The following is a 10,568-nucleotide window of genomic DNA, read 5'->3' as shown; positions in this document are numbered from 1 at the left end:
TGCGTGGCTGCCCGTCTGCGCGCCTCGTCATGCGCTGCCGGTGCGTGCGCGGCTGGCTTTTTGCTCAATAACAGTTTCGCACCTCCGAGATGAGCTCTGGCACCTCCCGCGTGGAAGTTAGTGGGTGTCAGAAATAACCGCTGGAAATCGTATTGTGGATGGTGCGTTCACTGCACCGCTGTGTGGAAAGAGACAGTGGCGCTAAAGTGCACGGCGGAGCTCGAATGTGCAAGCTACACAACGCGAGGCTCTCTGTTTTTGTTTTGTTTTTAGGGCAGGTATCAGTCTGCGTTTTAGCCTCCGAACTATAATCGGTGCTGAGGCTTGGCTCTGCACAGCTGAAGAGAGTCATCAAGATAGAAGTGCAGAGCGACCGGCAAACCAAATAATGTCACGGTATAGTCACAGAATTATTTAGACCATATGGTCTAGATTGTGTTTTGGGACTGCCTGCTTTCAAGATCCACGTGTTCACATCTGTCTGAAGCTTGTGTGACAGCAGGTAGGGTCCAGTGAATGTGGTCAGAGTGAACCAGAAACAAGAAACTTGAGTTCCAGGCTGGAAAATCAAAAGAGCGAGCTGAATGACAAATAAAGGCACTTCAGACTGCTGTTTCATAGCCAGTCTGAGCAGCATCGAACATCAGCAACATCTGAAGAAAAGAAAAAAACAACAAGAGAGAAAAGAAAGTAGGCCCAGTGAGACTTGCTTTCAGGTACAGTTCTTTTATTTTTCCATTGGAAAGTTGCTTTCCAGATGCCAGCATCCCTGAGAACATTTAAAATGCAAACCTTCTGGACAGCGCCATCAGTGAGGTGAAACAGGCCAGCCAAAAGATATTCACATCAGCAACCCACAGCTCTGCACTGCTCTTTTTTTCTTCTTCTTCCTTTTAAGTCTATTTTAATGATTAACCAGCATTGCCGTCCAGTCTCTGAGGCTGTTGCTTTGCGATGAGGATATGGTGCCTCCCTCTGCCTGGAGAAATAACTGCAGGCCATGTGTTGGGTTGAGAGCTGTCCATGGTAGTACTTTGTGAGCAGATATGATATGTGTACCTTTATTCTAGACTAGACACTGGATCCCAGGAGAAGGAGAGCTCCGTGATGAACAGGCTTAGTGACATCATTTCAGCTTGAAATACATCATTGAGTAAATAAAAATAAAATCAAAGAGTTGCAGGTATGGTTGGAAAAATAGCATTGAAACAAACTAATAAACACAAACCATTAAATCCACTAATCCCCTTTAATCCCCCGTTCAGATAAATCATATAATCTTTCCATGAGGTCTGTAGACAGAGAGCTTTGCTACTGTTTTTTTTTTTAAACCTGTGTTACAGTTACTCTGAGAGTCTGTGACAATAAGAAATTTTCATCCCATTCAGAATCATTCACCCCGCCACATACTTCCAAATCCTACCAGGAAACAATATTAAAACGCTGTTAGCTGGTGTGACCATGTGGCTGCTGAAGGATCTCCAGGGGATGTTTTTAGCAGCATGACTTCACCCTTGCTATTCCCTCCTTTTTAGTCAACTGGACTCCTCTATGCGGTCATTTCGAAGCAGCCCCTGCGGTGCGTCTGCATGTCTCTCACGCGGCGGATGGACTGGATCTGGGGGTGGTGGGCTCCCCACTCATTCCAGTGTTTGAAAGGACCCATTTCAAGCATATATTGGTAGCCACGGTAGCCAGGGTACTGGTAACCCACCCAGCTATGTGAAGAAGACAGAAACAGAGGTTAACTACAATACTTTAGCTTTCAGTTTTCAGCTACGTTGCTATACAAATGAGAAAGGTATTTTCTGTATAAGACAACACCTTCCAGTGCTTCGTATTTTACATCTGTTTTCATATTTATTTATTCTGTCTTTTCTTATTGCACTGTGGATTTCCATGTTGTAATTTTAAGTATTTGTTTGGACTATATAGGTGTACACTGTCTGATGGTGTGTTATATTTCTTGGTTATTATTTTTGTCCGATCTGTGAGACTACAGATGAAAAGGAGCCTTTTGACTAATTCTGGAATCTTTGAATCTGAAGAGCCCAAATACACTAAAGCTATAAACCATCCTTATTATCTGACAGAGGCATTTTGGATTCTGGCCTTCAGTGAGGTCATCAAGTCTACCAGTTATGGCTCAATCCCCCTCCAGTCAGGGTGAACAGTACCCCTCGATCACCCCAAAAAACAGGACAACATGCCCTAAACAGAGAGCTCAAACCAAGCGGGGATTTGGCACTGAGCCTGAGTCGAATTAGCCAAAAAAGATAACTAGAAATGGCTTACGTTCCACCGGTGACCTGAATGCTGGCAACACGATCCTGGAAGCCGTAAGACCACAAACTTGGAATATCCTCGTCGCACACTTCCATCTTACGACCCTCAAAGTTTGCACATTCATACAGGCAGATCTTGTGGTCCTGCGGGTCCTGTTGGAGAAATACACTGTTTGCCACAGATTGTGTAAATGTTCATATTTCTATTCTAGATTAACAAAAAAAACCAACCAACCAAACAAACAAAAAAACCATAACCAAAGCATTATTAGGATTACTGAGGATATATGATGTATGCATAAATACACAATGGTTGTGTAATACTGGTTATGTGTTTGAATATAAATGTTTTAGAAGATAAAATCAAATCCTTAAAAAACAACACTGAATACTTTTTGTTGTTTGGGGTTTTTTTTATAGTTGAAAATGAAACAGCTGCAAAAAAAGACATCTAATGAATCCTTTCATCCAAAAATGGAAGAAGACTATAAATACACGTATAAATACAACTGTGAACCCCCCCCCTCCTTTGAACCAGCAAAAGAGAAAAGAAAGAATAGATGGACACGAGCTGCTACGTGAGGCAGACACCAGAAACAAAACCAAAAATTGACAGGCTGAAAAAAATCCCTTCATGGCCACCACAACTTACCATCCGGAGAGGTCTGATTGACATGATGCGGTCGCACCTGTAGCTGTTGGACCAGGTGTCCCAGCGGGGGTACTCTCCTTTCTCCAGTATGAACATCTCACCGGTCATGTTCTGCTGCTCATACCCGACCCAGCTGGAGAGGCAGACAAACAGATAAGGAAAAGGGGCAACCTAAAGTGTGCTGTCACTCATAGTGTGTCTAACACGGGGTCGGTGACTTACGGTCCAATCTCTACCCGGATGGAGCCGATTCTCTCCATGCCCTTCTCGCACAGGTTACGGCACTCTCCAAACAGGTCCATCCTACGTCCCTGGAAGTTCTCATATTCATAGAGGTATATCTGAAAAGTAAAAACACACTGAAAGCATTCGTTTCTCGAGTACAGTACTTTAGATACATAATTGCTTGTTTTCATGGTTTTTTTTAGGGCTCTTCATGTTAAAAAGAAAACTGTAGCAGTACCTTGTGATTGCGCAGCCCAATGGCAGAGTGACTGCCTATGCTGCCTTGAGCACCTGAGTGAGACATGATCAGCTCTAAAGGGAAGAAGCATGAAGTCAGTCAGCTGTTTTTAGAGATCCTGAAGACGATAATTACTTCCACTCGACTGCTGGAACATGGCATAAACTCCAGCACGGCAATTAAATTAAAATAGTGGTCATTTAAACTCAAAGATTACTATTCTTTTCTTTTTCTAAAGATTCGCTGGATAGATTCTTGATGCTTATTCATTTAAAAGTAGGTTTTTCTCAGAGTTATCCAATGGCTGTTTTCAGATGTAGCTTGTTTTACTTTTGCAGTCTATAAAACGAGTCAACACAAAGCAAACTGAAACACATAATTTGAAGTCAGTTTTTCTTCTGGCACATCCAGCAGTGACATCACAGTTGGTGTCAAGGTGAGAACTTCAACCACACCAGTTCAACAAAAACAGGGTTTAAGTAGAGTCAAGCTGCTCATTAAGGATAAAAAAAATCAGTTCTGAAAATGATTGAGCTCATTATAAAATAAAAAAAATAAACTATGGGTGTCTTTATATTCAAGCATTTTGGACACATCGTTATTATGTGAACACAAATCTAAGGCTGATCAGTTTTTAATGCTTAACTTAGTTATAATAACTCACTTTATCAGATTTTGACCTTAAAGTTGTATTTACTGTGTAAATATTCCAGGACTGCAAGAACAGTCAATGATCATCCATAAAATCTGTCAATAGTGGCCTGAGCGGCTTTTTAAGGACAAAAGCACTGGGCGCAGTCTCTTATCTTTCTCATTCATGTTAACTTCAGGATGACAAATGAACACGTAAACTGCATTCTGTGTCAATATTCCTCCTGTTCAGGCCAGAGTTAAGGTTTAAGAGAAGAGGCAGTCCCTAGTTGGTTCTTTGAGTCCAAGGTGTCAGTAGACAGGAAAACAAACACAACATTTCCAAATAACGAGTCTAGCAGTTCTTTAAAAGTTAGAAAGAGGAAAAACTTACAGTTACAATTGAAGGAATGGCCGACCTTTAGAGAAAGTGATGGACGCCGACCTTATGAGAGGGGATATATATATACATTCACATCCAAACCAAGTCTACAGAGGCAGGATTCTGACTTCTCATTGGCTGTGAGCTGGCTCACAATGTGGGGTCAAAGGGCACGCTGGTAATCTGTGGACAAGTCATGATGACTCAGCTGCTCCTTTTGTTGTCCTGGACCATTGTGGGGGACCAGGGACAGTCACTGCCATCAGCAGAAAGTCTGCACACACACACACACACACACACACACACACACACACACACACACACACACACACACACACACACACACACACACACACACACACACACACAGAACAAAGACACATTTAGGTGTGTTTGTCCTGTGTGTGTGAAGCTGCAACTTCTCTTCGTGACTTTCTTTTAAAAAGCTTTTTCTTTTTTTCATGTTTTTTCTTTTCTGTCTTTCATTTCATTTTCACTTCTTGCTCTGTGATATATATTTTTTGGCTTTCACCTCCATTTTTTCTCTTTTTTTGATGCTTCGTGCATGCAGTCTAAGCTTTTGAGCCCCACATCTCTAATATGCTGACTGCAGTAGCTTTTGTATAGGCAGGCAAACGGACACTCTTTGGAACATTTGGGTGGTCGACAGGCTATAGTCATGCAGATAGACATGCGTCCATGATTGTATCATACAGATGCATTATTTTCTACACGCACAGCAGCAGACTTGCAGAGTGGCAGCTTCTTGACATGACTTGTAAAATGACCAAAAGACCAGAAACATTAAATGTATTTTTGTTTGCTATATTAAAATAAAAACACGGTGTCATTTTCTTTTTACAGTCATGGTAAAAGCAAGTACACTCTCTTTCAATTTTAAGGTTTTATGTATCCGGACACAATGAAAACATAATCTAGTCCTTAGCAGTGTCACAGCGAATAGGATGAGCCGTGTGGAGAAAATAAAGGAGGATCCAAGCACAGGCACTTGTGGAGGTGCGAAGGAGGTTTATTGTAAAAATAAAACACAAGGTGAAAAATGGCAGACCGGAACTAAAGATAACCTAAAGTGGAAGAAACTAAACTATCAAACATGAACACGAACATGACAGAGGTTGAGCAGAGGCATATCAAGGTGGACAGCAGGGTGAACACACAGTGGATACACAGACAGACCAGCAACTAGTACACGAGTAGACACAACTTAAATACACACAGAAGAACACAGGGAGATTACAAACAGGTGAGGAACACAGCTGGGAGTAATTGACAAGACGAGACAGGGGAAGCAAAACTGAATACACTGACATCAGGCATGAACTTTCAAAGTAAAACAGGAAACGAGACAATTCACAAGACAGACTTGACACTGAACTAAAAGGGACACATGGAAACATACACTGACAAAACTCAGACCCGATACTGACACAGAACCAAAACCTAGGAACAAACAAAGACATCAAGAAATCAAAGATTAACAATACAAAAGAGAAAACGCTGGGTCACCGACCCAGGACCGTGACAAGCAGGTTCTACAATTGTGTAAATACACCTTAGTGAACAACTACAGCAAGTGTGAGCAACTCTATAAAAGTGGGACTTTTAGCAGTTTGCTGGTCTGCAGTATTCAGGTGTGTGCTAACACAATGCCAAGTAGGAAATACATCAACAATGATCTTAAAGCAATTGATGCTGCCCATAAATGTGAAATTAAGGCTATTTTCAAAGAATTAGAAATGAGTCATTCTGCAGTAAGAAACAAAAGAAGGAAAGTAAAACGACTCAAATGAAGAAAACATTCAAGATTGTCGCCAATCTCCCAAGAAATAGAAGTCCTGCCAAATTTGCACTAGACTGTGCAATGCTCAGAGTAACTGTGAAAAATCCACGAGTTACATCTCAGACACTAAAGGCCTCAGTTAGCATGTTAAATGTTAAAGTTCATGACAGTACTATCAGAAAAGGACTGAACCAGTATGGCTACCAGGAGAAAACAAACCACAAAACCTCTGGATCAATTTCCTTTCAACAGAGACCAAAATGGAGAAGTTTGGCCATAATGCTCAGCAACATGTTTGGAGAAAATCCCCTACACCTTATCAGCACAAACACTTCATACCAACTGTCAAGCACTGTGGTGGATGAGCAATGATTTGGGGTTGTTTTGCCGTCACAGGACCTGAGCACCTTGCAGTCACTGAGTCAACCATGAACTCATCTGTATATCAAAGTGATCTAGAGTCAAATGTGAGACAGATAAAACTTCCCTGAAGCTTGGTCATTCAACAGGACAATGATCCCAAGCCTTTTCTATATTGGTGACATATTTCTTTCCATTTAGTTTGGGTTACACTGATTTCAACACTGTACTTGTATTTTTTTGACATTTGAGAAAGTAATTTCACAATGGTTTAGCTCTTCAGCCTTGAATGTTAGATCAGCACAACAGCTTCACTTAAAATAAAAAGAATTCACAGTGTCCATGTTTAATCAAGTGGTTAATTATTCAAATGCTAAACCTAAAGTTTCTTAGATAAAACTCCAACAGGTTTTCTGCTTCAAAGCATTAGTTTTTCCTCACTGACCAACAATATGCAGAATGTGAAGCTTTAATCTTCAGTGTAATTGTTGCGGCAGCCAGTAAAGACGCTTGTATGAATATCTTTGCAGGAAATTAAGTCAGAAATTATTATTAATTTTTTCTGCCTTAAAGACAAAATCACATGTGAAATGCCACCTATTCACAAACAGCCTTTGACTTTTTAGTGCAAAGCAATTTTTGGCTCCTTTTTATTATTATTATTATTATTATTATTATTATTATTATTATTATTATTATTAACAGTAGTAATAGCAATATGCAGGGAGAAGATGAGTGTACACTGGAAGGTCAGTTGTTCCCGTGTAAATGGTTTTCTCTCTGCGTGTCCTTTGTAAGCTCTGCATGCATGTGTGAGTGCATGCATGAAGCCATTGCATGTCTGTCTCTGTCCATGACAGTCTGCCTGCATGACTGAGCATGCGTGCACATTGATTTGAGAGGGGAGAGGTGAAAGGATCGGAGATGTGGGGTCAGTAGAAGCGGACATGATGTACAAATCTGAGACAGAGCACACCGCATTCTGGAAAGCCCTTGTGAGTAAACAAGAGAAAAGTTATCTTTTGTATTAGGCAAATTTTTATGTCCCCCTAGATTTTGAAAAACTTTTAATGATGAAAAGTCTAAGCTTGCCTATCTTTTTTCTATTTTTTTGCTTTTTAACTTAATTCTACTTGTGGTGCTTTTCCTATTTGCAGGGCAGTCTCTGCCAGGACTGTGAACATCTGTTATCTGTTATCAGACTAGGCCGTGCCAGGACTTGGTCCGGCCCACCGGTCATGGACCATTTGGAACTTGTGCTTATCTGCACTGGGCACCGTGCCCTCCATCCAGTCCTACTGCAGCTAAAGCCCAGCAGCTCAGCGCCGAACAATGCGCGGAGCAGCAATGTGCTGACTCCTGCCCCGACCCACAGGCCCAGCTGCTTTTCAGCACCAACATGTATAAATAGGTCCGTTTACTCTGAGGTCAGGACATCGTTTTTGTGGAGCCCCCTGTGAGCACTGAACAGCTATTCTTTGGGGCCGGTCAGGTAAGCCCTCTATCTCAGTCCATTCAGCCTATACAACCTTGTGCAGACTATTGTCACTTTACATTTTTGCATTTTTTTTCTCTTTGTGGATTTCGCTGAGTCACATGAATGTAAAGACAGAGAGCAGACATGCATATGCAAAGGTGTACTGACGACACACAGGGAGGACACGTATGCACTGCGTCTACATCTGAACGTGGTTTCATCAAGTGTGGAGCATTTCCCATAGTTAGCTGTTTCAAACCCAAACATGTATGGCAAAGTCAGTATTGTTATATATGTCAAAAACATTCTAATTAATGAACTTTGTAAATTTTGTTATAAAATTTGGTCAAATTAAAAAAAAGACACACAGACATGACACATAAAACGATGACAGTCTGTAAGATCCTCTTATATTTTGCATAAAAACTGCAGAAACGCTCGTTATTCTTTTAAGTGGTGTGAATGATAAGCTGTATGTTTAATAAATGCAAAACTCCCTGCTCTTTACTCTGAAGGTATATCAAGTCCGAAATACAAAGTAGCATGGCTCTGAACAACCCTAACCCATTGGGACCATGGAAGGTGAGTCTGATGCCCTTGTCATGGATCAACAACAAAAGCAGATAATGCTTTTAAATATCAAGCCTGGCCTGATAATTGTGTGACGTGTGCATCTGTGCACACATCAGTGTGTGCGTGCAACATGTGCATGCTACATGTATGCATTTGTGTCTGCTCCAGATCACAGTTTATGACCAGGAGAACTTCCAGGGGAAGCGTCTGGAGTTTACCTCAGCCTGCCAGAACATCATGGAGTGTGGCGTTGACAACATTCGATCCTTGAAGGTGGAGTGTGGCGCGTAAGTCACCCACAGAGAAAAGAAAATCTCGAAACCAGAGTGTGACCTAAAACACATTTATCATTTATTAGAAAGATACTGAAAGATCTGTTAGTAGTTAAACTCAAAACATAGCATCTGAAATTACTTATAGACCTCACTTATAACTATTTAAAGTTCACTATAAGCTTTTTTTAAATATACAAAACATTTGCCTGATGTCTTCTAATTGGTCTGTGTTCCTGTGATCCAGCGATGCATTCATGTGTCTCTCTGTTTGTTCGTGGCAGCTGGGCAGGATATGAGCACTCCAGCTTCTGTGGCCAGCAGTTTGTTTTGGAGAGGGGAGAGTACCCTTACTGGGAGTCATGGAGCGGCAGCAACGCCTACCACATTGAGAGAATGATGTCTTTCCGCCCCATCTGCTCTGCTGTGAGTTTCTGTCCTAAATCAGCAGCTTCTGCTTTTTTTTCATCTATACAAAATGTAAAAAAAAATGTATTTGTCTCATGAAATGGTCTCATGTGTGTGTAAAGCTCAATAGAGTGACTAATAAAGGCGCTGAGTGCAGCCTAAAATAGAATGGAGTGCACTTGCAGCTCATAAATTATTTGATTTTGGACCCAATTCACACAATTTTGATGATTATTATGCAACTCTTTTATGCCTGGATGGTTGCTACCTCATTACTACACCTATCAACAACATCATGTGTTCTTTTGTCTATTTTCTCTGGCTGACTCATGCTCGCACAGAATCACAAGGAGTCCAAGATGGTGCTATTTGAGAAGGAGAACTTCATGGGGCGCCAGTGGGAGATAAACGATGACTATCCCTCCCTGCAGGCTATGGGCTGGGGCAACAACGAGATCGGATCTATGCAAGTTCAGAGCGGCGCGTAAGTCTCTTTACAGGCTTCACACATGTTAAAATTGGCACAAGTGAAGAAAACTGTAGCTGATAGTGGCTTCCAGGCTTATCCACTGGCATCTAACTGTTGTCTTTTCCTCCTGTAGCTTCACGTATATTTTTCTAAATGCATTTCATTTCACTTGCTGTCTAAACCACAAATTCCCCTCTTCTCCTCGTCCTCCACCAGCTGGGTGTGCTACCAGTTTCCAGGTTACCGTGGTTACCAGTACATCATGGAGTGTGACCATCACGGTGGCGAGTACAAACATTACAGAGAGTGGGGCTCCCACGCTCAGTCCTTCCAGGTGCAGTCACTGCGTCGAATCCAGCAATGAGACCCTGCGGCCTCCTCTCCCAGCCTCTCGCTCTTTACCTCCTCCAGATCTTCCCTCCTGCTCCTCCTCTTCCACCCTTAACCCAATCATTCCAGCACCTTCTGGTGCTTTATCATCGAGATGTTTACGACACTTTTCCTGTCTGTTGCCAAATGAAAATAAAGAGAAAACATGAGAAGAATAAAAGAAAGTTAAAAACAGGCCACTGAAGAGAAGCTCCTGACTGATACCCCGCTGAGGAAAGAAAAGGAGGATGCTAAAAACAGGCCTCAAGGCAGCAGCAGGGTGGTGATGTCACTCAGAGTCATTGCTCCTCATATTTGTGGGTAACTGTGGTGCTGCCAGTGTTCAATAAAGAAAGAAGAAGGCAACTTAAATAAAGAGTCTGCTGCTAACCTCTGGTGTGCTCAGTTGTGATTTATTTTAAAACAG

The 10,568-nt window shown here is 41.7% G+C and overlaps 2 protein-coding genes across 2 annotated transcripts; one reads left to right on the top strand and one right to left on the bottom strand.

Annotated features, from left to right (window-relative positions):
- Nucleotides 1-710: 710 nt before the first annotated feature.
- crybb1l3 (crystallin, beta B1, like 3) lies at nucleotides 711-3,887 on the bottom strand. The gene is made up of 5 exons (XM_063492413.2): nucleotides 3,401-3,887; nucleotides 3,160-3,278; nucleotides 2,938-3,070; nucleotides 2,296-2,438; nucleotides 711-1,718 (listed from the first exon to the last, which is right to left on the bottom strand). The coding sequence occupies exons 1-5, from the start codon at nucleotides 3,464-3,466 to the stop codon at nucleotides 1,550-1,552; spliced, it is 630 nt and encodes a 209-aa protein (XP_063348483.1). The 5' UTR covers nucleotides 3,467-3,887; the 3' UTR covers nucleotides 711-1,549.
- A 3,634-nt stretch (nucleotides 3,888-7,521) lies between these two features.
- On the top strand, nucleotides 7,522-10,493 carry cryba1a (crystallin, beta A1a). Its single transcript, XM_063493497.1, has 7 exons — nucleotides 7,522-7,568; nucleotides 7,731-8,065; nucleotides 8,566-8,632; nucleotides 8,792-8,910; nucleotides 9,180-9,321; nucleotides 9,645-9,787; nucleotides 9,989-10,493. Exons 3-7 carry the CDS (start codon nucleotides 8,594-8,596, stop codon nucleotides 10,134-10,136), a joined length of 591 nt encoding a protein of 196 aa, XP_063349567.1. The 5' UTR covers nucleotides 7,522-7,568; nucleotides 7,731-8,065; nucleotides 8,566-8,593; the 3' UTR covers nucleotides 10,137-10,493.
- The last annotated feature ends 75 nt before the right edge of the window (nucleotides 10,494-10,568 follow it).

The sequence above is a fragment of the Pelmatolapia mariae genome, linkage group LG14 (genome assembly GCF_036321145.2).
Source record: "Pelmatolapia mariae isolate MD_Pm_ZW linkage group LG14, Pm_UMD_F_2, whole genome shotgun sequence".
Classification (NCBI taxonomy): domain Eukaryota; kingdom Metazoa; phylum Chordata; class Actinopteri; order Cichliformes; family Cichlidae; genus Pelmatolapia; species Pelmatolapia mariae.
Note: the sequence above shows the minus strand (reverse complement) of the source record. Positions and strands in the feature narration are given on the sequence as shown.

What these genes read in the sequence shown, in the direction of transcription:
- crybb1l3 (XM_063492413.2), bottom strand. Translation starts at nt 3,466, where the DNA reads ATGTCTCACTCAGGTGCTCAAGGCAGCATAGGCAGTCACTCTGCCATT. An exon ending in TTGGGCTGCGCAATCACAAG is followed by an intron (nt 3,279 to 3,400) that starts GTACTGCTACAG and finishes TTTACTTTTCAG; the next exon opens with ATATACCTCTATGAATATGA. An exon ending in ATCCGGGTAGAGATTGGACC is followed by an intron (nt 3,071 to 3,159) that starts GTAAGTCACCGA and finishes CTGCCTCTCCAG; the next exon opens with CTGGGTCGGGTATGAGCAGC.
- cryba1a (XM_063493497.1), top strand. Translation starts at nt 8,594, where the DNA reads ATGGCTCTGAACAACCCTAACCCATTGGGACCATGGAAG. An exon ending in ACCCATTGGGACCATGGAAG is followed by an intron (nt 8,633 to 8,791) that starts GTGAGTCTGATG and finishes TGTCTGCTCCAG; the next exon opens with ATCACAGTTTATGACCAGGA. An exon ending in ATGCAAGTTCAGAGCGGCGC is followed by an intron (nt 9,788 to 9,988) that starts GTAAGTCTCTTT and finishes GTCCTCCACCAG; the next exon opens with CTGGGTGTGCTACCAGTTTC.